The 26,908-nt window shown below is 43.7% G+C and overlaps 1 protein-coding gene across 16 annotated transcripts in view; it reads right to left on the bottom strand.

Annotated features, from left to right (window-relative positions):
• Window positions 1-26,908, bottom strand: part of LOC118399164 (plectin-like) — a 185,234-nt gene that overhangs the window by 4,650 nt on the left and 153,676 nt on the right. For 12 of the 16 annotated variants that reach the window (XM_035795002.2, XM_035795003.2, XM_035795013.2 and 9 more), the window contains 13 exons: window positions 21,358-21,512; window positions 21,042-21,168; window positions 20,611-20,794; window positions 20,335-20,355; window positions 15,142-15,299; window positions 14,140-14,318; window positions 13,865-14,003; window positions 13,274-13,630; window positions 12,949-13,032; window positions 12,751-12,855; window positions 12,539-12,637; window positions 7,792-11,142; window positions 107-7,358 (listed from right to left, as the gene is read on the bottom strand). In XM_035795002.2, coding sequence (XP_035650895.1) covers window positions 993-7,358; window positions 7,792-11,142; window positions 12,539-12,637; window positions 12,751-12,855; window positions 12,949-13,032; window positions 13,274-13,630; window positions 13,865-14,003; window positions 14,140-14,318; window positions 15,142-15,299; window positions 20,335-20,355; window positions 20,611-20,794; window positions 21,042-21,168; window positions 21,358-21,512 — 11,325 coding nt within the window. In that variant the 3' untranslated portion in view covers window positions 107-992. The remainder of the gene's footprint in view (window positions 1-106; window positions 7,359-7,791; window positions 11,143-12,538; window positions 12,638-12,750; window positions 12,856-12,948; window positions 13,033-13,273; window positions 13,631-13,864; window positions 14,004-14,139; window positions 14,319-15,141; window positions 15,300-20,334; window positions 20,356-20,610; window positions 20,795-21,041; window positions 21,169-21,357; window positions 21,513-26,908) is intronic. The other 4 variants (XM_035795004.2, XM_035795005.2, XM_035795015.2 and 1 more) reach the window with 1 other exon arrangement.

Here is a 26,908-nt window from a genome sequence, read left to right as displayed (position 1 = left end):
AGATTTCAACAAAATGAAGAAAAAAATACTTGAAGATACAGCATTTATTTAAGATTCACGTCGAAGCAAAAAAATATAAAATCAAAGAAAGGATTTAGAGACTCACCTTTCAAAAGTCTCCAGAGAAGCAATGGTTCTGCTGAGAAGTTATTTCAGCTTGAGATGAGACCGAGCTGTTTCATGGTGATTTGGGGCATCTTTCACTTCAAGTGAGTTTGTCCAGGTTATATTATGTTGGGATTGCCATCCTTGGAATGCTCTCTCCATAAGGTGCTTGACTGTATAAAGACTGCATAGTTTTAACTGATTGGTAGTCCATTGTATATTACAAGAAGGGGATAGGTAGAATCCAAACATTAGCAAAGTATTAGCGGCACTGTAGCCGAGATGAGAAAAGATCTTGAAGCTTGATTTTTGTTTAAGAATTTCTTCCAGTGTTATAATAAGTAATTGTCCTGTGACTCCTTATTCTACTCTGCAGATTGGATGCTTTCCTTTCTATATATTTGTAATGACAGACATCCGTTTAACAGCTTTTACATCTAATTAGTTTTTGCCATAAAAAGGTATATTTTATAATAGATATTGTTCTTTCTTTGATGGAATTTAACAGAAATATATAAAAAATCTAAATTAAATTTTTACTCAAATGTCTGAAAATGTAACTATAGAAGTATAATGAATTAGAACTAATAACAAGCTGGCTTAAAAATAAAAAAAATATGTCTAACACTGAAAATGTTATTATCAATATAATTGTAGTTGCTAAAAATACAGCTCTTCTGTATGTAAGCATATAAATAATGGCAACATTGCCAAACTACACAAAACAAAAGAGAGCAACCAAAAATGTACTTCAAAAAGATTTAACTGAATAAACTATGGACAAAATGTAAAGCCAGCAAAAAGATGTATAATATATATACTGCAGAAAAGCCCCATAATAATGACATGCAGAGCAGAATAAAGGTAGTCTATTTTTCTAATAAGAATTAGGCAACTGGTGAGTAATTGGGTTGTATTGTGGTGAATATTCTCTCTTCAGAACTGCAGTTCCTGCCCATTGCTGATGATGTCAGGGCCTGTGCTAGCTCATCCATGCTAAGTCCGCTTTGTAATCCTGCATTATATCTGCGCCCATAGCTCGTCGAGCTGAAGGAGGAGGGGGAAAAGTTAGTGGAGAAACCAGAGCCTGTGGCATCAAAGCTCCCTCGTCTGGAGCCTGACCTGGAGCCAGTTCTTGAGTCGGGCCGGGAACCGGATGCTGACCCAGAACCGCTAACACTGTAGGGACTGTAAAGGCCTTTACTTGATTGAGAAGAGGCTTCCAACAGACGCAGACCAGAACCCTCCTCAATCATGCTTCTATCCATGGCATCCTTGTATGAGATCTTAAGCTTTGTCTTTGGACAGGTGAGATATTTGGAGTATCCACTGACATCTCGTAGCTTTTGTGCAGTACGTGCATCTAGGGTGCCCTTGTTGACTGCAACGTCTAGTGGAACTCTGCCAGTGACCTCTGGTTCGATCAAACCACCAGTTAGATATTGTACTTCCAGGAATCTCTGACCCGCCTCATAGTACAACCACCCTTTTTTTAATGCTTGTGCAGCAGACATTTTTTTTTTGGTTCTGGGATCCTCAAATCCATTGAAGGCCTTCTGTGCCAGGTTGATTCGGTCAACCATGATCTTATCCACAAGTCCCATGTTCATTGCATCTGAAACTGAGAACTTCTCTCCAGTGTTTGGATCAATGATGCCACCAACGCAAGCCTGAGCTTCCAGCAATCTTTGACCTGTGATATTGTCCACAAGATTTCTGTGCATGGCTTCTGTGACAGACACCTTTTCCAATGTGTCAGTATCCAGTATTCCAGCCACAGGCACGGTTTCTTCTGTTGGGTCATTCCATATTGTTGCTGGGGGTTTGATAGAGGGAGCTGGGCTACTGGAGTAAGATGATGTGGACCCGAAAGAGGATGACCTGGATCTGGTGCCAGTTATGTTTCCGGACAACATGTCTGCAAACTCTGTGATGGACAGAGTTCCAGCACGGTATTGATCCAGAGCAGACTGGTCAATGAGGCCCTTTGTGATTGCATCATCAATGTCATACTGTCGGCCAGACCTCCTATCAATGATCATGGACTTCACAACACCATCAGATGAGGTTATAGTAATCTCCTCCCACTCACACTCTTGCTCTGCAAGCTCCATGTAGGTCTGTTGATCTATAAGTCCTTTGCGATATGCCTCATATACAGACATCTCTTTGCCTGTCTCTGGGTCAACAATGACTACCCTGCGTTTACGCACAGACGATTTAGAGGATGTCTTCCTCTCACGTTTCTTTTCTTTCAACAGCAAAAGTGCTAGTCCAGTTTCCGGGTCAATCATACATCGCTCCATCAGTTGCAGGTAAGTGAGGTTCTCCTCAGTGTTAGGGTCAAAGAAGCCTTTAGTGTCATCAGATGGGTCTGTAAGAATGCCATTCATCTCCTCATCAAACAGGCCACGTGTGTAGGCCATCTCGACTGGCAAGCGGTGACTCTCTTCTGGGTCAATGATCCCACCAGTGGCAATTTGGGCTTCCAATAGGCGAATGCCGTGGTCTTTCAGAATGAGACCCTTTTTCATGGCCTGGAATAGAGAGATGATCTTGCCAGAGTACGGATCCTTGTAGCCTGTAACGGCACGCTCAGCAGAGATGAGCTTGTCTTTGAACTCTGGACCAACAACTCCCATTTTAACAGCTTCACCAACATTCAGCTTCAGGTTCTTTATTGGGTCAATTATATATCCTGTTGCTGCTTGAGCCTCAAGAAGTTCAAAGGCTGTCCCGGGTCTTATCATGTTCTTTTTCATTGCTTGGTAGATGGACAGACGGTCTTTGCTGGATTCTACATATACTCCGGCAATGCAGCTTGTACCCTCAAGGTACTTCTTCACTTCTCTGCTGACCTCCTCTACTGAGATAAGGCCTTCAGTGAGCTCATTGTATGTCTTTTGGTCAATAATCTGTGAACGAAGCAGCTCATCTAAGGTGATTTGCTTTCTGAGACCCTTGAAAAGCAGCCTTCTGTCGGCCAGTGAAAGTAATCGCAGGCCACTCTCTTTATCAGCTTTGCATCTCTTCAGCAGCTGGGCATAGGTCTGTCTCTCCTCTGTGGTTGGATCAACATAACCTTGTACATCACTGTTTGGATCAGTGATCCTGTCATGCGTTTCCTTATTGATGTATCCGCGTTGCATGGCAACATCTGTGGGAAGGTGAAAGTAGTATTCTGGATCCATAAGCCCCCCAGTGGAAGCCTGGGCTTCAAGGAGCCTCAGGGCATAGTCCTCAGGAACAAGGTCTTTTTTCATCGCTTGGAAGAGAGAGATTACTTTTCCACTGTAAGGATCCTTGTAGCCAGTGACTGCCCTCTCGGCAGAGAGAAGTTTGTCATGGATTTCAGGGCCGACTAGCCCTTTGCGCACAGCTTCGTCAACTGTTAGCAATTCTTCTTTCACAGGGTCAATGATGAATCCTGTTGCCGCTTGGGCCTCCAGGAGACTGATAGCAAAATCAGACTTAATGAGACCTCTCTTCATGGCCTGGTAAATACTAACCTTAGAGGGGGAGTCTGAGAGGATTCCAGCAATACTGCCTGTGCCAAACAAATACTGCTTTACAGATGGCATTTCCATTACCTCCCGGATAGTTTTCTTCTCTTGCTTCAACATGTTGTATGTTTGAAGGTCGATAATGCGAGAACTATAGAGCTCCTCAATAGTGACTCTTCGTCTGATCACATCACAGGACATGCTCTGCTCTACTTTCAGTATCTCCCTTTGTTCAATGATTTCAATGACGATGATGATCATTCTCTCCTTTGTGATTTGCCCGAGGCGATACTGCTCCAGGAGCCTTAGCTTTTCCTCCTCAGGGAGAAGGTTTGACCCCATGACATCCCATAGGGTCATTACCTTCCCTGCATAGCTCTGATGAGGGATGTCCACTTGAGTGTTAGTCAAGTCTGTCTGTGCCATTTCTTCAGTGTATACGTATGACTTTTCCACGGGACTTTGAGCTTCAGCCTTTGATAGCGGCAGGAAGCACAGACCGGTATCTGCATCTCTTATGCATTTCTCTTGCAGTTGTTTGTAGGTGGAACTTTCATTATTGTTGGGATCAATGAAAGCTTTGATATCCCCTGAGGGGTCAGTGAAGTTATTAGCCATTTGCTTATTGAAATAGCCACGTTGGAAGGCCACATCATTTGGAACACAGTGGCTGCTGACTGGATCAATAATCCCTCCTGTGGCCACCTGAGCTTCCAACAGGGGAATAGCATGTTCTCGCAGCACAAGCTCCTTCTTCATGGCTTGGAAGAGGGAAATCGTGTTGCCCGTGTATGGATCTCTGTAGCCAGTCACTGCTTTCTCTGCTGACAGAAGTTTCTCGTGAACCTCAGGACCAACAACTCCTGCTTTCACAGCATCATCCACAGTGTACCTCTGGTTTTTGACAGGATCGATAATGAAACCGGTTGCTGCTTGTGCCATGAGCAACGAAAGACCTGTATTTTGTCTCAATATGTTCTTCTTCATTGCTTGATAAATGCTAACCTTTTCCTTTGATTCACCCATATAGATGCCTACAATCTGTCCATCTGTTCCTTGCAAGTACTTTCTGACTGAGTCAATGTCACTGATTTCTTTGGGTTTCTTTTTACCCTGTTGGAGTTGATCATATGTATCTTTATCAATTATTTTGGATTCAAACAATGAGCTGGCAGTGACAGATGACCTAAGCCCTTCAAAGCTGGCCTGTTCCTTTTCCTGTTTCTTAGCCTCCTTTTCATCAACCATTGTGACAATGATTGTAATCATTCTTTCAATCGTCACTGTTCCAGTTCTGTACTGTCGAATCAACTCAATTCTTTGTTCCTCTGTAATATATTCAGAGTTTATGATCTCCCAAATAGTGACTTTCCTTCCTTTGAAAGGTCCATATGGCAGATCCATAGTTGCCTGGTTCAGGGCATCTTTGATCTGGACCTCAGTGTATTGATGTTCCTCTTTTGACTTATAATGTCCCTCTTTTGACTTTTGAATTGCTTTCTCTGAGAGCGGAAGAAATGGAAAACCAGTCTCTTTGTCAGTGACACATTTTTTCATGAGTTGTACATAAGATGCATTCTCCCACATGTTAGGATCAAAGAAAACTTTAGTTTCATCAGTGTTGCTGCTCAAGGTCTTGTTTGTTTCATCGTTAAAATATCCACGTTTGCAGGCAACATCATGTGGGATGTGATAACTTTTAACTGGATCAATTATACCTCCAGTTGCAAGCTGAGCCTCTAGCAGACGGATACCCTGGTCTTTCTTAATGAGGTCTTTCAACATTGCCTCAAATAGGGATAGATTCTTTCCAGTGTAGGGATCTTTGTACCCATTAACAGCTCTCTCTGCAGACATAAGTATTTCATGCATCTCTGGGCCAACAAGACCTGATTTAACAGCCTCATCCACAGTGAGCTTCTGATTTTTGACAGGGTCAATTACAAATCCAGTCCCAGCTTGAGCTTCAAGAAGAGTCAATGCAGTCTCGGGAGAGAGCATCTGTTCCTTTACAGCTTGATAGAATGGTATTTTCTCATTTGTTGACTCAATGATCACTCCAGCAATGCTATGTGTACCCCTTAAGGCTTTCTTAACAGGCTCCATCTCAGAGATTTCTTTGACAGTTGTTTTACCATTATGCAATTTGTTGAACAGGTCTTTATTGAGGATCTTAGATTCTAGAAGTTCAGCTGCAGTGACAGGAATCCTCAGACCGTCAAACACAATTTCATTCCTCTTCTCTTTGTCTTCCACAACGCTAATTACAATTTTGATAATTTTTTCCACAGTAATTTTTCCGGTCTTGTACTGGCGAATCAGATCCTTCCTCTGTGCCTCTGTGAAATACTCTGAGTTAATGATTTCCCAAATGGTCACAGTCTTTCCTTGGAATCTTCCAAATGGTACAGAGATATTCGCTTTAGTGAGTACCTCTTTAGTTTCTTCAGTTGTGTAGGTCTTGTCACTTTGTGTAGCTTTCTCTGTGATTGGTAACATAAGTAGGCCTGTCTCTGCATCTGGGGTGCATTTCTCCAATAGTTGCTGATAAGTGAGGCTCTCCTGAGAGCTTGGGTCAATGAATAACTTTGAGTCATCAGTAGGGTTTGATAGAGTTTTGCTCATCTCAGCATCCAATTGGCCCTGCTTATAGGCTGTCTGGAGAGGCACACGGTGACTATTGACAGGGTCAATTATTCCACCAGTTGCAATCTGAGCATCCAGAAGTCTAACGGCCTGGTCTTGTTCAATCAGACCTTTTTTCATGGCCTCAAAGAGTGAGATTTTGTCTCCAGTGTAAGGATCTTTGTAACCAGTAGCTGCTTTTTCTGCAGAAAGCATTTTGTTATGGAGTTCTGGACCTATTAATTGCTCCTTTACAGCTTCATCGACAGTAAGCATTCTGTTTTTCACTGGATCGATGATGAACCCAGATGCTGCCTGAGCTTCAAGAAGCATTGTGGCAGCGCCAGGAGAAAGTTTATTCTCTTTCATGGCCTGATACACACTCATTTTTTGCTTGGCTGCAGTCAAGACTCCGCCAACACTATTCTTGCCTTTGAGACATGTTTTCACTTTCTCAGTCTTGCTCAGGTCTTTCACCGTGGTTTTGCCTTTTTTCAGCCTATCAAAGTCCTTCTTGTTCAGTATACCAATGTCATGGAGCCTGCTGGCAGGAACCTTCTCCCTAATCCCATCGAAAGAAAATGGTAATTCTTCGTTTTTCTTCTCACCATCAACTACTGCAGACCCATCGAATACTTTCTTTGTTGTTCCCACCATTGTCATTGCAATCAGCTGATCTTCAGGGACCTCATCCGTTTGCATCTCCATTTCTTTAGTGTGGGATTTTGCTGATGTTTTTAATGTAGAAAGTTGCTGCAGCTTCTCTCTGAGCTTTTCATTCTCCTCACCCAACAATTTCTCTTGTTCAAGCCTTTTCTTTTCAAGATCCTGCAACTCTTTCTGCTTGTTGCTCATCTCGTCCTCAGCATCCTTCTGCTTTTTAACAGCGGCATCCATTGTAGCGTGGAGTTTATTCTTCTCCTGTTCCATCTGCTTCCTTTGACGATCCTGCTCATCTTTGAGATATTTGGCCTTCTTAACCTCATCCTCAAACTGTTTCTCAAGCTTATTTTTCTCTTCTTCAATGAGCTTTTCTTTTTTCAACAACAATTGTTTTTCTGTCAAGAAAGTCTGCTCAAGAACGATCTTTTCCTTATTAATTTGTTCCTGTTGGGCATTGGCCATCTAATTTGGAGAAGAAAAAAAAGACAATTAATACAACTCCAAACATACCTTCTTCACATGTTGTTAACATTCTATTACACTGATTATAACTGCTAAATAATATAATCAATATATTTATATATAAATGGTATTGTATATACAGCATATAACTGTATTCTGTATTCTATGATTGGAAATTGATTTGAAATCGGTTTAATTTTGAAATGCAATTATAAACATTTGCTAGAAAACATAATTGGATTTACAAAATGCAGCAACATTTGGTAATTCATGAGAAATTGCTGGACACTTAGTATTGTTGACAGTCTCTGCAATTCACGTGAATAGTAACTTTGGACCTCCTTTATGTGTTAGTGTTTTTGAGAAGGTTATGGATATTTGCAAAGGGGTTTGCACTTTTTATTTCACAGGATTATTTCACATTCTGCAATACCTCTTTAGAATTGTTCTGTAGATCTGCAGCCTCTTTTTGTAATTTCTCATTTTCCTTCTGAAGGTCAGCTATGGCTTTGCGTAGGTCATCAGACTCTTTGCTGCTCTGTAATCTCTGCACCTCCAGTTTCTCTACAATTACGTTTTCTGAAGCATGTTGCTCTTTCTCTTGGAGACGAACCCTGATCTCATCTGCTTGTTTCTTGAATTTCTTGGCCTCCTCTTCTGCTTTAGACTGAGCATCACTAAGCTGTGTCACCCTAAGCTTCAGTTTTTCTGCCTCCACCGTAGCTTCATGCTGCCTCTTGCGCTCAGCCTCTAGGGATTTTTGGAAGCCCTCTGTCTCCTCCTCAAAACGTTGCTGCATCTGCTGCTTGTCCTCCAGCAGTTTTTGGGCCTGCTTCTGAGCCTTGTCCTTTAGTTTCTGGAGATTCTCTGCCTCAGCTTTCAGTTTAGCTGCTTCTTGGATAGCTTGCATTTTCTCCTTCAGCATTTTGTCAGCAAGAGCCCTCTGTTCTTCAAGCTCGGACTCTGTAATCTGTCTCTCTCGGGCTGCCTCCTGAGCTTCTAAGCTTAGCCTGGCAGCATCCTCCGCAAGCTTCTTCATGTTCTCAGCTTCCTCTTCCAGGAATTTCTGAGTATTTTCTTTGTCTTTACTCATGAGACGCTGGTTTTCATTCTCAATTCTAAGCTTAAGTTTGACCAGCTCCTCCATCTGGACCTTTATCTTGAATAGCTCATCCTCCACTTGAGCTTTCTGCTTGACAGCATTGCTAACTTCATCCTTCTGGCGCTGAAGCTCTTCATCCAAAACAGATTTCTGCTTATCAGTCTCATCCAGTCGTAGTTTCACCTTTGTCAGCTCCTGCTCAACTTGTTTCTTCTGCTTCACTGTTTGTTCAGCTAGCTTTTTGTGCTTGGCCATCTCTGCATCTGCCTGCTGTTTCTGTTTCAGAGCAGCAGCCTCAGCTTCTGCTTGCTTTGCAGCCTCCTGCTCTGCTTCCATCCTCAGTCTCTCAGCATCCCCCTGAGCCTTGGCCTGTTTGGCAGCCTCAGCTTCAGCTGCTTTCTTCTGCTTCTCAGCATCCTCTGCTTTTTGACGGAGTAAAGCAGCCTCTTTCTCAGCTTTCTCTTTCGCCTTCTCAGCTTCTTGTACAAGATTCTTAGCCTTGTCAAACTCCTCTTTGAGCTTGCCCTGGAAAAGATTGTCCTCTTTCTGCTTGACCAGAACAGCCTGTGCTCTCTTTTCTGCAGCACTACATTTATGTGCAGCCTCTTTGGCTAGACTAATCTGTTTCTCTGTTTCTTTGTCAGCATCCTCCTTTTGCTTGTTAGCATCAGCAGCAATCTTTTTAAGGCGCTCCACTTCTTTCTGAGCTGCCTGGCATTGACGCGCTGCCTCTTCCTCTGCTGCAGTGATCTTTTTTACTTTCTCTTCAGCTTGCTTCCTTTTGTTCTCCTCCTCTAAAGCATGCTTTCTGAGTTTCTCTGATTCTTCCTCCGCCTTGACTTTGTTCTTATGTGTCTCATCTGCAATGCCTTTAAGCTTGTTCAACTCCAACTCAAGATCCAACTTGCCTGTTGATGCCACCTCAAAGTTTAGTTTTAGTATGCGAATCTCCTCTTCGACCACCCTCCTCTGCTTAAGAGTTTCCTCTACAATCTTCTTCTGCCTCTCCAATTCAGAATCAGAGGTTTTCTTAAGCTGGGTGATCTTTTCATCAATGTCTTGCTTGTGCTGTTTTGCTTGGTCTTCCAGGACCTTTCTCTGATAAGCCTCATCTTCGGCTTTTCTCCTAAGTCGCTCATTTTCGGCCTCTTTATCCTTCAGGGCAATCTCAGCTTCAGTTTTCAGACAAGTTGCTTCATTAATGGCTGCCAGTTTTTCCTTGAGTATCTTCTCAGCCTCTCCTCTTTGCCGAGCTGCCTCATCCTCCGCTACCTGCCTCTGCTTCTTTGCGTCTTCAGCAATTGATCTCAGCTTAGTCGCCTCTTCAGCTAGTTGCCTCATTTTCGATGCCTCAGACTCAAGGAGATTTCTGCTTTTCTCTGTTGTAGACATGGTCTCCTTCTCAGCTTTGGACTTCATCTGAAGAAGAACTTCCATTTCACATCTTACTTTGGCCAGTTCGTCTTCTAGCTCTTTCCTTTGTTTTACAGCAGCATTCACCTCATTTTTCAGGCGCTGGAGCTCTTCATCCAATAGAGACCTCTGTTGCTTACCATGGTCAAAGTCAGCCTTTAAGCGAATTAGCTCTTGCTCTGCAGAGAGTTTCTGCTGGGCCATTCCCTCTGCCAATTCCCTCTGTTTCTCCAGCTCCGTCTCTGCCATTTCCTTTTGCTTAAGAGCAGCCTCTTCAGCCTTAGCCCTTTTCTTTGCCTCTCGCTGAGCGTTCTCTTTCTGCTTCTCTGCTTCCTCCTGAGCCTGGCTCTTCTTATGGGCATCTTCCTCAGCCTGGAGTCTCAAACGGAGTGCCTCGTTGGCTTTCTGCCTCCACTTCTCAAGTTCCTTCTCTGCTTCCTCCCTGGCTTTGTTGGCTTCCTCTTGTTGCTTCTTGAGGCGCTCTGCCTGTTCCTGCAACTGAATAACAGTGTCCTGTTCTTGTTTCAGTGATGCCTCGAGCTTTACTGCCTTCTCGTTAAAGGACATGCGTTTGGTTTGCAGCTCGGTGGCGGCACTCTTCTGTGCCACCTCCTCTGCAACCATGACCTGCCTCTGCTTCTCCTCCTCTGCCTGTTTCATGCGCCTCTCTGCCTCTTCAGCTTGCATCTTGAACTTCTGCACCTCATCCAGGGCCTTCTGCTTTTGCTTGGCAGCCTCTTGTTCTGCCTCCGCTTTGTGTTTCAGCTCCTCCTCCGCGTTGCGCTTTTTCTGAGTCTCTTCATTCACCTGCTTGCGAAGCTTCTCTGCCTCCTCCTGAGTAACTTTTCTCAGTCTCTCAGCCTCGACAGCCATGTCCCTGAGCTGCTGAACTTGGGCCTCAGCAGTGGCCTTCTGCTTTATGGTGGTCTCTAATTGGATTCTGATGATGTGGATCTCCTCTTCTATCTTGGTGTGACTGTACAGTGCCTCCTCAACCTGCTGGCTCTTGGATTGGATCTCTTGCTCTGACAGGTTCTTGAGTTCGTGCAGCTGCTGCTGTATGTTGTGCTTCTGTTTCTCCGAATCCACTTTCACAACCTCCCTCCTGCTGACCTCTTCTTTCATTTTCAACTTGAGCTCCTGGGCTTCTTGTTCCGCTTTAGCGATAGCTTTTGCGTGTGCCTCAGCTAACTGTCTTTGTTTGTCTAATTCAGCCTGCATCTCAGACAGCTTTTTTCTCTCCTCCTTCTTTAGTATTTCAGTAGCTTTCTGTATTAGTGGAAGCAAAAAGTAAAGGGAAAAACAATGTTAAGTATTATAGTGTTAGAATATAAATGTTTGAGTTGATTAAATTTCTCAAAAAAAAAAGTTAAACGTTTAAGTACATGTAGGTACACATACAGTGGGGTCCGAAATGATTGACACTCATTATAAAGATGAGCAAAACTGACTTTAAAAAAGAAATCATTTTAAAAGTTCCAATGTTTTTGAACATACAATATAGCTCAGTATTTGAATGACGTACTTTATACAGTAATTTCTGCTCATCTTTATCAAGGGTGTCAATCATTTCGGATCCCATTGTGGAACAAAACGTTACTTCAAATGAAAAAACATTTGTTATCATCTCGGGAGAGAAATGTTTGTTATTTGCTTTTAGGGAAATAATCACACATATCTCGTCACATTTACTTAATGTTTGGCACATATAATGAGACATTTTCACAACACTATCGGGATCTTGAATGGTATATCATGCCAATTAGGTATTTTACCTTGGGTCTTTTGAAGTAGCCATTTAATCTTTCATTACTAAGATAAAATACGAATCAATCAAATAACACTTTTCAATGTACTGACTTAGCTACTACTCTTCAACTTTACCTTGGACTAAAATTGGAACTAAACTTGAAAGGACAGAAGCTGAAAAATAATAATTTGCAAAGAGTGTATTACCCATAGAGAATATGCTTAGTTTGAGTTAGGTTGGAAAATAAAGGGGCAAACAAAACTGGTCACTTGAAATAATCATTCTGAGGTGGTAGTTAGTCAGACTGCAGAGTCCTAATCACCAGATCAGAGAAAATGGAGTGTGCAGAAATATTTTGTTTCAAGAGTGAAACAACAAATTCAATTGCAGAAGAAAAAAAGGCTGGGGTTGAATGGGGAGCCTGATGTTTGCTTCAGATTTGAGTGGATACTGTAGGAAAACTAACTTGCAAGTGTAATTTAAAGACTTATTCCACATCCATGAACCACAGTATAGGGAGAATGAGAGACAGATACTGTTAGTGACGTCTTAGGGATGTGCTGCAGCACCAGAATTTGAAATGACTCTCTTTTTATTAGTCACCTTCCATACTGCGATGAGCTATACTAAAACTAATTCATTTCCTCATAGACCACATCAGCTAAAATATATTGAACCCTTTAATTAATACATTAATACATAAAGAGAGTGTTTTATAGTAATTGTTGTTATCGCCTGGGTATTCAAGTCTGTTTGTGCCATCATGTCACTCCTTGACATGCCAAACATCTAAATAGTTGACATGGGCGCACAAACAGATCTCGGACCAGGCGATTGTTATTATGGTTGGTGGGTTTAATTCAAGTTGTCGGGAGCAGGGAGCTGCTGCCTGCCTTCAATGTGTCCCTCACTTACCTCCTCGTCCTCAAGGCGGCGCTGTGTCTCCGTGATAAACTTGATGTACTGGCTGGTCAGAGTCATTAGCTCACTGTAGCGGGTTCTCAGAGTCACATACTGAAAGACAATTTCAGATGTTTAGTAATCCCATTTAATTGTTATCAACTTTAAAGCTACTGTAGCTGTAAAAGACTATTAAATAAATTCCCCATCGTGTCTATATGACCGACCTCTTGGATGATATTGTCAGATGCACACTCCATTTTGGTTTTCCTAAGGGGCGAAGCCAGGGGCTCCACCAGAGCTTTGTACGTCACCACCTGAAGCTCATAGTCCTGGGGAAAACACATGGACATAATAGAATCATTTTTATTAATGCACCAAATCTCCATATGCATGATCTTGTTTTAAGGGATTTGCATACGCACCTTGACCGCATCAATATATGCCCTTGCATGTTTTTGACACTCCTCAACCTTATCTTTGTTCTTCTCGATCTCTTCTAGGAGTTTCTACAATGATAAAAGATTGGAACACTGACTGTCATGATAATGTAACATTATATTCCATCATCGAGCAAAGAATATTCATCTCCACTATTTGTAATGGAAGCCTCCTGCTACCTTGTCCTGGGTGGCTCACATTGGTGGTGGATGATGTGAGTTTCCCCTTTACTATGGAAAGCACTTTGAGCATCTAGGTAGAAAAGCACTATATAAATCCAATCAAATATTATTATTAGTCGTAGAGTACCTTCTCCTGTGCCAACTGTTGCATAAGGGCCTTGCTGTCGCCGATGGGCATGGCCTGGATCTTCTCCTGCCTTTGCTTGGCATCACCGAGCCATCTGATGAGCCAGTCATAGCTCTCGTGGTAGGCGCACATCTGCCTCCCCAGCAAGTCCAGTTCCTGTTGGCGCAGGTCTATCTGGGCAAACACGACCTGCCAGCGCTCCTCTAGCCCGGCCACCAGGTGGCGGTAGTGTTCCAGCTCGGTGTTGTGCTCGCTGTGGACCAGCTTAATCCGCTCATTCACGGCCGCCGCCTTTTTCAGTTCCACCTGGAGATTGTCGAACGTCTGCTGGTCATCCTCTGCCTCGCCACGCATTGTCTACCAGAGTGAAAGAGGGAGACAAAGAGAGAGAGAGAGAGAAAAAGAGAGAGGAAGAGCGAGAAAGAGAGAAGGAGAGAGAGAGAGAGAGAGAGATAGAGAAAGAAAGAGTGGGAGAGAGAGGAACATCACTACAAATGCATAGAAATCTTTAAGTTACTGTCGGATAACCAGTCCATGTAAAAGCAATGTCTATTCACCAACGGATAGAATACAGTTCATTCTAACATGTACCTTTAGCTGGGTGTGGTAGTTCTCCACCTCTTTTTCATCTGTTGGCATCTTGTTTACGTCTCGTAAACGGGCTTCATACTTTTTGAGGGTGTCCTCTGCTCCCTTTGTGCTGCGGATCACTATGTCGATGGTCTTCAGTCTGAACAAGGAATGGTGTATAGTGTTAGCTGTATATGTAACATGACTCAGATCTACTATTTAGATTGAAGATGTCACTTATTGGTCCTATGGTTTCGATATGCATGTCGTAACAATCAGAGTCAGGAGGAACTCACTTGTCCAGGTACACGGACGACAGGCTGTAGACGTGCTCCATCTTCTTCAGCGTAATATCTAGCTCAGAGCGCAGTACTGGGGTGGAGCCGGACTGCTGAGGAGATGCCAGCACCTCCTCTGTCTTCTCAGCCACATTGGTCAGGTCTTTCTTCAAGCCCTCCAACTCTGACTGGACTTTCTATGAGCAGAAAAGGGAATAATGGACCATAACTGGCTATTCCACCTGGGCATCCAAGCAGTCATGGAGTTGTTAACAAGCTAACCAGCAATGTACTGTAAAGTGAAATAGGGACACAAAGTTATTCTGAAACTTCTTACGATCAGAAACGAGCAGATGGAACATACTAAACAGCATGACTGATCTAAAAATGTTAGTTTGTCTCTTCTACTGTCTAACTTCCATTTACTTGACACACAAGAACTTTAAATAGCTTCCTGAACAATAACCCCATGTTAAATGCGACCTGGCTCTGTTTAAATAGCTTCCTAAACAATAACCCCATGTTAAATGCGACCTGGCTCTGTTTAAATAGCTTCCTAAACAATAACCCCATGTTGAATTTGGCCTGGGTCTGTTTCAAATAGGCATGTTATCTAATTTGGGCTCAAACTTCATTACAGATCTACCATTAACTCTGTTTGCTTTGGGATTGGATGTGTGATTTATAGCAACCATTTACCAGTGGCCTGGCTACCCCTGAGTCTAAATGACATAGATACTGATTTTTGTCTGTCTTGGTCGAGAAACAGCTACAACAGCAAATGTATCTTCCTCCATTGCCGTTAGACCCACAGTGAAGTGCGCCAAAAACTCCCAAGGGGCCCCTATAATGTATTGTTGTATTGTCTTTGTGTTGTTCTTGTCTGTAACTGTTATGCACTGTGTCATCTATTTTGTGTGGGACCCCAGGAAGACTAGCTGCAGCATGTGCAACAGCTAATGGGGATCCTTATAAACTAAACAAAAAAAATGTCACTGAGGTGTGACGTCACTGCAGTACCTTCTGCTCAGCGGTCCTCTGGGCGCAAGCCTTGAGCGGCTCCTTGTCCACGGGCTGTCGCAGATGTGCGACGGTGCGAGTCTCACAGCCCTCCAGCTTCAGACACAGGTCCTTGATCTTGGTCAGGTAGCTTCGGCACTCAGATTCATCTTGCTCACCTGAACAGAACAGAAGAAGTTGAATTTACAGATCAATAGGACTAGAATTCTGGATCAGAAAATAGTGCTCTGTTCCCCGATTAATATTGAATGATACAAAGAGCATATAGCTATGTATTTGCTTAAAATTATTTGGCTACATGGGCTGCATCCCAAATGGTATCCTATTCCCTATACAGTGCATTACTTTTGACCAGGGCTCATAGGGATGTGGTCAAAAGTAATGCACTATGTAGGAAACAGGGTGCCATTTGGGATGCATCCACGGTTATGGTACAATAGCACAGTCAAAATAAAATATAATAAAATATAATAAAATCACATTTGATTGTTTGCATACACATTTTTAGCAGATGTTATTGCTGGTGTAGTGAAATGCTTGTGTTCCTAGCTCCAACAATGCAGTAATAATCTAACAACACACACCAATGCACACAAATCTAAGGGTAAAATAATGGAATAAAAATATATAAATATTTGGCCGAGCAATGTCAGAGTTTGGAGTATAAATATATATATATATATATTTTTGTTGTGGCAGACGGCAGGGAGAGGTGAGGGGAGTGGTAATTGAGAGATATCTTGCAGGTAGCTTGCTCCATCCCCAAGCCTTATATGGACTTCCTGCCCCAACGAGGAAAAGCTGTGGGTCGTTAAGCCAGGGAGTGCTTGGGGATAAAGGAGGAAGCAGCCTGCACAAAGGGGGCAGAGGAGGTGAGAGACACGAGAGGTCTGAAGCGTGAGAGAAACGAGAGGTCCGAAGAGTGAGAGACACGAGAGGTCCGAACAGTGAGAGACACGAGAGGTCCGAAGAGTGAGAGACAAGAGATGTTCGAAGAGTGAGAGACAAGAGAGGTTCGAAGAGTGAGAGACACGAGAGGTTCGAAGAGTGAGAGACACGAGAGGTCCGAAGAGTGAGAGACACGAGAGGTACGAAGAGTGAGAGACACGAGAGGTCCGAAGAGTGAGAGACACGAGAGGTCCGAAGAGTGAGAGACACGAGAGGTCCGAAGAGTGAGAGACACGAGAGGTCCGAACAGTGAGAGACACGAGAGGTCCGAACAGTGAGAGACACGAGAGGTCCGAAGAGTGAGAGACAAGAGATGTTCGAAGAGTGAGAGATAAGAGAGGTTCGAAGAGTGAGAGACAAGAGAGGTACGAAGAGTGAGACAAGAGAGGTACGAAGAGTGAGAGACAAGAGAGGTAAGAAGAGTGAGAGACAAGAGAGGTACGAAGGGTGAGAGACAAGAGGTACGAAGGGTGAGAGACACGAGAGATTCGAAGAGTGAGAGACACGAGAGGGTCGAAGAGTGAGAGACACGAGAGGTCCGAAGAGTGAGAGACACAAGAGGTATGAAGAGTGAGAGACACGAGAGGTATGAAGAGTGAGAGACACGAGAGGTCCGAAGAGTGAGAGACAAGAGAGGTACGAAGAGTGAGAGACAAGAGAGGTACGAAGGGTGAGAGACAAGAGGTCCGAAGAGTGAGAGACACGAGAGGTCGAAGAGTGAGAGACACGAGAGGTCCGAAGAGTGAGAGACACAAGAGGTATGAAGAGTGAGAGACACGAGAGGTATGAAGAGTGAGAGACACGAGAGGTCCGAAGAGTGAGAGACAAGAGAGGTACGAAGAGTGAGAGACAAGAGAGGTACGAAGGGTTAGAGACAAGAGAGGTCCGAAGAGTGAGAGAAACGAGAGAAAAACTCTGTGATTGCCCATTGTGACCTGGACTGTTGGACTACCCCCTCTTCAGCTATATATATAGCTGAAAAATATGTAGTATATCTACAGCAATAGTTGAATAGAATGGACTTGACTAGAATACAGTATACAGTGCCTTCGGAAAGTATTCAGACCCCTTGACTTTTTCCACATTTTGTGATGATTGTTATACCGCATAACGACAAAGCGAAAACATTTATTTTATTTTAATTGTTGCAAATTTATGAAAAACAACAAACAGAAATACATTATTTAGATAAGTATTCAGACCCTTTACTATGAGATTCAAAATTGAGTTCAGCTAGTTCCTGTTTCCATTGATCATCCTTGAGATTTTTCTACAACTTGGGAGTCCACCTGTGGTAAATTCAATTGATTGGACATGATTTGGAAAGGCACACACCTGTCTATATAAGGTCCCACAGTTGACAGTGCATGTCAGAGCAAAAACCAAGCCATGAGGTCAAAGGAATTGTCTGTAGAGCTCTGAGACAGGATTGCGTCAAGGCACTGATCTGGGTAATGGTTCCAAAAAACGTCTGCAGCATTGAAGGTCCCCAAGAACACAGTGGCCTCCATCATTCTTAAATGGAAGAAGTTTGGAACCACCAAGATAATTCCTAGAGCTGGCCACCCGGCCAAACTGAGCAATCGGGGGAGAAAGGCCTTGGTCAGGGAGGTGACCAAGAACCCGATGGTCACTCTGACAGAGCCCCAGAGTTCCTCTGTGGAGATGGGAGAACCTTCCAGAAGGACAATCATCTCTGCAGCACTCCACCAATCAGGCCTTTATGGTAGAGTGGCCAGACGGAAGCCATTCCTCAGTAAAAGGCACATGAGAGCCCGCTTGGAGTTTGCCAAAAGACACCTAAAGACTCACAGACTATGAGAAACAAGATTCTCTGGTCTGATGAAACCAAGATTGAACTCTATGGCCTGAATGTCAAATGTCACGTCTGGAGGAAACCTGGCACCATCCCTACGGTGAAGCATGGTGGTGGCAGCATCAGGCTGTGAGGATATTTTTCACCAGCAGGGACTGGGAGACTAGTCAGGATCAACGGAGCAATTTACAGAGATCCTTGATGAAAACCTGCTCCAGAGAGCTCGGTTCACCTTCAAACAAGACAATGACCCTAAGCACACAGCCAAGACAACACAGGAGTGGCTTTGGGACAAGTCTCAATGTCCGTGAGTGGCCCAGTCAGAGCCCGGACTTGAACCCGATAGAACAGCTCTGGAGAGACCTGAAAATAGCTTTGCAGCGACACTCCCCATCCAACCTGACAGAGCTTGAGAGGATCTGCAGAGAAGAATGGGAGAAACTCCCCAAATACTGGTGTGCCAAGCTTGTAGTGTCATTCCCAAGAAGACTCAAGGCTGTAATCGCTGCCAAAGGTGCTTCAAAAAAGTCTGAATACTTATGTATAAGTAATATTGGAGTTTTTGATTTATTTGCATCTTTTAAAACCTGTTTTGTTTTGTCATTATGGTGTATTGTGTGTAGATTGACGGGGGGAAATTATTTAATCAATTTTAGAATAAGGCTGTAACGTAACATAATGTGAAAAAAGTCAAGGGGTCTGAATACTTTCGGAATGCACTGTACATATGAAATGTGTAAAACAGCATGTAATCATGAAAGTGACCAGTGTTCCATGTTTCTATGTACAAAGTGCAGCAGCCTCTAAGGTGCAGGGATGAGTAACCGGGTGGTAGTCGGCTAGTTCCAGTGAGTGAGTTCAGGGCAGAGTAATGGGTGGTAGCCCGCTAGTTCCAGTGAGTAAGTTCAGGGCAGAGTAATGGGTGGTAGTCGGCTAGTTCCAGTGAGTAAGTTCAGGGCAGAGTAATGGGTGGTAGTCGGCTAGTGCCAGTGAGTAAGTTCAGGGCAGGGTAATGGGTGGTAGTCGGCTAGTGCCAGTGAGTAAGTTCAGGGCAGGGTAATGGGTGGTAGTCGGCTAGTGCCAGTGAGTAAGTTCAGGGCAGAGTAATGGGTGGTAGTCGGCTAGTGCCAGTGAGTAAGTTCAGGGCAGGGTAATGGGTGGTAGTCGGCTAGTGCCAGTGAGTAAGTTCAGGGCAGAGTAATGGGTGGTAGTCGGCTAGTGCCAGTGAGTAAGTTCAGGGCAGGGTAATGGGTGGTAGCCGGCTAGTGCCAGTGAGTAAGTGTGTAAGTTCAGGGCAGGGTAATGGATGGTAGTCGGCTAGTGCCAGTGAGTAAGTTCAGGGCAGGGTAATGGGTGGTAGTCGGCTAGTGCCAGTGAGTAAGTGTGTAAGTTCAGGGCAGGGTAATGGATGGTAGCCGGCTAGTGCCAGTGAGTAAGTTCAGGGCAGGGTAATGGGTGGTAGCCGGCTAGTGCCAGTGAGTAAGTGTGTAAGTTCAGGGCAGGGTAATGGATGGTAGCAGGGCGGCTAGTGCCAGTGAGTAAGTTCAGGGCAGGGTAATGGGTGGTAGCCGGCTAGTGCCAGTGAGTTCAGGGCAGAGTAATGGATGGTGTGTCCCAGTGAGTTCAGGGCAGGGTAATGGATGGTAGCCGGCTAGTGCCAGTGAGTAAGTTCAGGGCAGGGTAATGGGTGGTAGTCGGCTAGTGCCAGTCAGGGCAGGGTAATGGGTGGTAAGTGTGTAAGTTCAGGGCAGGGTAATGGATGGTAGCCGGCTAGTGCCAGTGAGTAAGTTCAGGGCAGGGTAATGGGTGGTAGCCGGCTAGTGCCAGTGTAAGTTCAAGTGTGGTAAGTTCAGGGCAGGGTAATGGATGGTAGCCGGCTAGTGCCAGTGAGTAAGTTCAGGGCAGGGTAATGGGTGGTAGCCGGCTAGTGCCAGTGAGTAAGTGTGTAAGTTCAGGGCAGGGTAATGGATGGTAGCCGGCTAGTGCCAGTGAGTAAGTTCAGGGCAGGGTAATGGGTGGTAGCCGGCTAGTTGTGGCTATTTAACAGTCTGATTTTGTTCTTGTTCATTTCGATCATGAATTCATTATTTATGCCCACATAATTATTGTCATTTTCTGGAACTATACGTCTCATGAAATCCATATAATCACTCAAGCTTTTGCTCATCAACAAATAGTTTCAAAATCAAACTCAATCCACTGCCAGCTTCATGCAGGAGAAATGATTAAACAACATGATTATACAACACATGCAAACTCATGCGATTGGACAAGGTGGCTAATGCAATGAACAGACAAGTTAGAGAAAATCTTGAATGATGGATAGGTTGAGTGAAGTTAATGGAGTGAAACGAATCAGAACTATCAGAGAAAAAGCTAAGCCAGTCAAGAAATGTGCTCAATCTGACACTGCAACTGGGACACCTTACCTCCAGAGGGTGACACATAGCCTGTAATGTGAATTTAACAGTTAACCACTATTTCTAGACAAATGGGCCTGTGATGAATTTCAACATTTACAACAACGAATATTGAAATCATGATGTTCATGAACGGAAAATGCAACGGCAACTCATAAGGTGTGCAGTGCAACAAAGTGTGAAATCAAATGTGCAACACTGATGTCATAAAAAAAAATAAACATGGTTTGATGCTACTTCGTGTACTATATAGACCCTCTACCTGCCCAGATGTCCAACACTCACCTTTCTCCAGAGAGTGCAGCAGTCCTTCGTAGTGCTGGCTAGCCTTGTTGTAGCTACTCTCCACCTGCATGCGGTCGTCTGCACCAAACAGCTGGGAGTCCTGGCTGTCTCTTAGGAACTCTTGGTAGTGGAGTTCCAGGTTCCTCAAAGCTAGCCTGTACTCCTCCACCCTCAGGGTCTTAAACTGTAGTGATGGGGAAGAAAGATAGGAAAGGTGAGTGTGGTTAGGAAGAGTGTTAGGTAAGGTAAGAATAAATCATTCTGTGGGCCTAATTCAATTCTACAACAAAGAATTGTTGTCTCCAAAAAGTATGTGTGCACATTCCAAATGGCATCCTATTCCCTGTGTAGTGCACTACCTTTGACCAGGCTGCACTACATATGGAATAGGGTTCCGTTTTGAGACACAGTCTGTGTGAAACTGAGCTCACCGCGGTGATGTTCCATGAGCTGATGAGGTGGATGTCTCTCATCAGGTACTGCCAGGACATGAGGCTCTTCATGTCCACATACAGCATCTGCCACAGGACCAGCAGATTCTGGTGACTAGTGTCCAGACTGTGGGGGGAGGTTAGAGGTTAGTGAACCATACAGGTGCTGGGGTCAAACGCAAGTCTGGAGTCTGGGGTCAAACTGGGGTCAAACGCAAAAGCACAAAAAAGTTTTGTCCATTTTGTTTCATGGTAAGGCTGAATCAAAGGCTTTTGCCATGGTGTTTTATTGCAAGGAGATGATTGGTTGCCTCACCCTGAGACACCGCTCACTGCGTCATTATTGGTGGGAGGAACCAGGAAACAGATGGAGGGCACGGTGGCCTTGCTGCCTTTGGGGTTCTGCACCTTCCACTTGTACGGCTGAGAGTTGTCCAGCAGTACACACTCCTCCCCTCTGTGAACTGTGAGCTGGAAATAGGTACAAAATGGATGCCCACATTGTACTGTATCTGACCAGCTCTAATGACAAGCCTTCAAGCATGACTAATAAGATAAATAGAGAGAAAAAACTCAAACATATACTACTGCTTTTCTACTTCTAAGTGTCTACGCTGAGTGTACAAAACATTAGGAAGAACCTTCTGCCCTCAGAACAGCTTCAATTCGTCGGGGTATGGACTCTACAAGGTGTCGAAAGGATTCCATGTTGACTAAAATGCTTCCCACAGTTGTGTCAAGTTGGCTGGATGTCCTTTGGGTGGTGGACCATTCTTGATACACACAGAAAACTGTTGAGCATGAAAAACACAACAGCATTGCAGTTCTTGACACGAACCGGTGCACCTGGCACCTACTACTACCATACCCAGTTCAAAGGCACTTAAATATTCTTATCTTGCTCATTCACCCTTTGAATGGCACACATACACAATCCATGTTTCAATTGTCTCAAGGCTTACAAATATTGTTTTTTAGCTGTCTCCTCCCCTTCAGCTACACTGATTGAAGTGCATTTAACAAGTGACATCAATAAGGGATCACAGCTTTCACCTGTCACCTGGTCAGTCTGTATCATGGAAAGAGCAATGTTTTGTACACTCAGTGTATGTTTTGAATAAACACTATATTTCCACTGATTCTGATAGAATGTGCTTATACACTGTAAAACCGGATAAGTCCTGGCTGCTCAAACATTTCTGAGGAAACCGATCACCTCAAGAAGTCAAGAAACTTAAATAGCTGAAATAAGCAGTACTACTTTCATATTAGTAATACAAATGCAGTTTTTTAAAGTAAGGTATACTTAAATTTAACAATCCCCACTAATCATTTCCCGTGTGCCTTGGCTCTTCAATTGAATTGTAGAGTTACCAACCATGACCGTATTTGTTAGTGACAGAGACATGGTTGATGAATTCATTAATTTTCAGTCAAGTGTCCTTCACCAAGTGAGTTCCTAGTCGAATATTATCACTATAATAAAACCATTACATATACATAAGGCCTTATACAGTAAGCAGGGTTGCAAAATTACAAACTTTCCCAAAACGAATTGTAAATAACATTATGCTGGCTTGCAAAGTGTTGTGTAATTCCTATTCCTATTCCGATCTAGCCAGCATTAGGCTATGCAAGAATTTACATTTGTATTCACCCGCATCACTTAGGAGACTACCTAAGCTTTTAAACTGGAACAATCATTTCAGTAACAGATGTCATGATTGGATTCGCTTAGAAAAATGCTATTTATCTTTGTGTAGCATAACATTTAATCAATCAATCACTCAATGTACATGCAACAACACTGATATAGTTGGGAAGTCGGGAAGTTTACATACACTTACAGTTGAAATAGATTTTTTCCACAATTCCTGACATTTAATCAGAGTAAAAATTCCCTGTCTTAGGATCAGCACTTTATTTTAACAATGTGAAATGTCAGAATAATAGTAGAGAATTATTTATTTCAGCTTTAATTTCTTTCATCACATTCCCAGTGGGTCAGAAGTTTACATACAGTCAATTAGTATTTGGTAGCATTGCCTTTAAATTGTTTGTTTAACTTGGGTCAAGAGTTTCGGGTAGCCTTCCACAAGCTTCCCACAATAAGTTGGGTGAATTTTGTCCCATTCCTCCTGACAGAGCTGGTGTAACTGAGTCAGGTTTGTAGGCCTCCTTGCTCGCACACGCTTTTTCAGTTCTGCCCACACATTTTCTACGGGATTGAGGTCAGGGCTTTGTGATAGCTACTCCAATAGCTTGACTTTGTTGTCCTTAAGCCATTCTCCCACAACTTTGGAAGTATGCTTAGGGTCATTGTCCATTTGGAAGACCGATTTGCGACCAAGCTGATGTCTTGAGATGTTGCTTCAATATATCCACATGATTTTCCTACATCATGATGCCATCTATTTTGTGAAGTGCACCAGTCCCTCCTGCAGCAAAGCACCCCCACAACATGATGCTGCCACCCCCGTGCTTCACGTTGGGATGGTGTTCTTCGGCTTGCAAGCCTCCCCCTTTTTCCTCCAAACATAATGATGGTCATTATGGCCAAACAGTTCTATTTTTGTTTCATCAGACCAGAGGACATTTCTTCAAAAAGTACAATCTTTGTTCCCATGTGCAGTTGCAAACCGTAGTCTGGATTTTTTTTATGGCGGTTTTGGAGAACTGGCTTCTTCCTTGCTGAGCGACCTGTCAGGTTATGTCGATATAGGACTCGTTTTACTGTGGCTATAGATACTTTTGTACCTGTTTCCTCCAGCATCTTCACAAGGTCCGTTGCTGATGTTCTGGGTTTGATTTGCACTTTTCGCACCAAAGTACGTTCAGCTCTAGGAGACAGAACACGTCTTTTGACCCGCTGGAATTGTGATACAGTGAATTATAAGTGATATAATCTGTCTGTAAACAATTGTTGGAAAAATTACTTGTGTCATGCACAAGAAGATGTCCTAACCAACTTTTTCAACCATTCCACACATTTCTTGTTAACAAACTATAGTTTTGGCAAGTCAGTTAGGACATCTACTTTGTGCATGACACAAGTCATTATTCCAACAATTGTTTAAAGACAGACTATTTCACTTATAATTCACTGTATCACAATTCCAGTGGGCCAGAAGTTTACATACAAGTTGACTGTGCCTTTAAACAGCTTGGAAAATTCCAGAAAAAGATGTCATGGCTTTAGAAGCTTCTGATAAGCTAATTGACATAATTTGAGTCAATTGGAGGTGTACCTGTGGATGTACACTGCTCAAAAAGGGAACACTAAAATAACACATCCTAGATCTGAATGAATGAAATATTCTTATTAAATACTTTTTTCTTTACATAGTTGAATGTGCTGACAACAAAATCACACAAAAATGATCAATGAAAATCTAATTTATCAACCCATGGAGTCTGGATTTGGAGTCACACTCAAAATTAAAGTGGAAAACCACACTACAGGCCGATCCAACTTTGATGTAATGTCCTTAAAACAAGTTCAAATGAGGATCAGTAGTGTGTGTGGCCTCCACGTGCCTGTATGACCTCCCTACAACGCCTGGGCATACTCCTGATGAGGTGGCGGATGTTCTCCTGAGGGATCTCCTCCCAGACCTGGACTAAAGCATCCGCCAACTCCTGGACAGTCTGTGGTGCAACGTGGCGTTGGTGGATGGAGCGAGACATGATGTCCCAGATGTGCTCAATTGGATTCAGGTCTGGGGAACGGGCGGGCCAGTCCATAGCATCAATGCCTTCCTCTTGCAGGAACTGCTGACACACTCCAGTCACATGAGGTCTAGCATTGTCTTGCATTAGGAGGAACCCAGGGCCAACCGCACCAGCATATGGTCTCACAAGGGGTCTGAGGATCTCATCTCTGTACCTAATGGCAGTCAGGCTACCTCTGGCGAGCACATGGAGGGCTGTGCGGCCCCCCAAAGAAATGCCACCCCACACCATGACTGACCCACCGCCAAACCGGTCATGCGGGAGGATATTGCAGGCAGCAGAACGTTCTCCACGGCGTCTCCAGACTCTGTCACGTCTGTCACGTGCTCAGTGTGAACCTGCTTTATTCTGTGAAGAGCACAGGGCGCCAGTGGTAAATTTGCCAATCTTGGTGTTCTCTGGCAAATGCCAAACGTCCTGCACGGTGTTGGGCTGTAAGCACAACCCCCACCGGTGGACGTCGGGCCCTCATACCACCCTCATGGAGTCTGTTTCTGACCGTTTGAGCAGACACATGCACATTTGTGGCCTGCTGGAGGTCATTTTGCAGGGCTCTGCCAGTGCTCCTCCTTGCACAAAGGTGGAGGTAGCGGTCCTGCTGCTGGGTTGTTGCCCTCCTACGGCCTCCTCCACGTCTCCTGATGTACTGGCCTGTCTCCTGGTAGCGCTTCCATGCTCTGGACACTACGCTGACAAACCTTCTTGCCACAGCTCGCATTGATGTGCCATCCTGGATGAGCTGCACTACCTGAGCCACTTGTGTGGGTTGTAGACTCCGTCTCATGCTACCACTAGAGTGAAAGCACCGCCAGCATTCAAAAGTGACCAAAACATAAGCCAGGAAGCATAGGAACTGAGAAGTGGTCTGTGGTCCCCACCTGCAGAACCACTCCTTTATTGGGGGTGTCTTGCTCATTGCCTATAATTTCCACCCGTTGTCTATTCTATTTGCACAACAGCATGGGAAATTTATTGTCAATCAGTGTTGCTTCCTAAGTGGACAGTTTGATTTCACAGAAGTGTGATTGACTTGGAGTTACATTGTGTTGTTTAAGTGTTCCCTTTATTTTTTTGAGCAGTGTATTTCAAGGCCTACTTTCAAACTAGGCAGAGTTGCAAAGAAAAAGCCATATCTCAGACTGGCCAATAAAAACAAAAAGATTAAGATGGGAAAAAGAACACAGACACTGAACAGAGGAACTCTGCCTAGAAGGCCAGCATCCCGTAGTCGATTCCTCGCTGTTGACATTGAGACTGGTGTTTTGCGGGTACTATTTAATGAAGCTGCCAGTTGAGGACTTGTGAGGCGTCTGTTTCTCAAACTAGACACTAATGTACTTGTCCTCTTGCTCAGTTGTGCACCGGGCCTCCCACTCCTCTTTCTATTCTGGTTGTGCCAGTTTGCGCTGTTCTGTGAAGGGAGTAGTACACAGTGCTGTACCAGATCTTCAGTGTATTGGCAATTTCTTGCATGGAATAGCCTTAATTTCTCAGAACAAGAAGAGACTGACATGTTTCAGAAGAAAGTTCTTTGTTTCTGGCCATTTTGAACCTGTAATCAAACCCACAAATGCTGATGCTCCAGATACTCAACTAGTCTAAAGAAGGACAGTTTTATTGCTTCTTTAATCAGGACAACATTTTTCAGCTGTGCTAACATAATTGCAATTATTCTCATGATCTCATCAATTAGCCTTTTAAAATGATACATTTGGATTAGCTAACACAACATGCCATTGGAACACAGGACTGATGGTTGATGATAATGGGCATCTGTACGCCTATATAGATATTCCATTAACAATCAGCCGTTTCCAGCTACAATAGTCATTTACAATATTAACAATGTCTACACTGTATTTCTGATCAATTTGATGTTATTTTAACGGACCAAAAATGTGCATTTCTGTCAAAAACAAGGAGATTTCTAAGTGACCCCAAACTTTTGAACGGTAGTGTATATATATATTTTAACCTGCAGTAGGGCATGCTGGGAAAATGTTAATTTGTTAGTTGGTGTGTTGGTGTGACTTCTCAATTAGTTTTGAGTCAGTACCACATAAACATTTTAAGTAATAATGACTTTTCATTGACTAAGTACAACTTACTATATGTATTTGAGTTAGAGTGTACTA

The sequence above is a fragment of the Oncorhynchus keta genome, chromosome 20 (assembly GCF_023373465.1).
Source record: "Oncorhynchus keta strain PuntledgeMale-10-30-2019 chromosome 20, Oket_V2, whole genome shotgun sequence".
NCBI classification, from domain to species: domain Eukaryota; kingdom Metazoa; phylum Chordata; class Actinopteri; order Salmoniformes; family Salmonidae; genus Oncorhynchus; species Oncorhynchus keta.
Note: the sequence above shows the minus strand (reverse complement) of the source record. Positions and strands in the feature narration are given on the sequence as shown.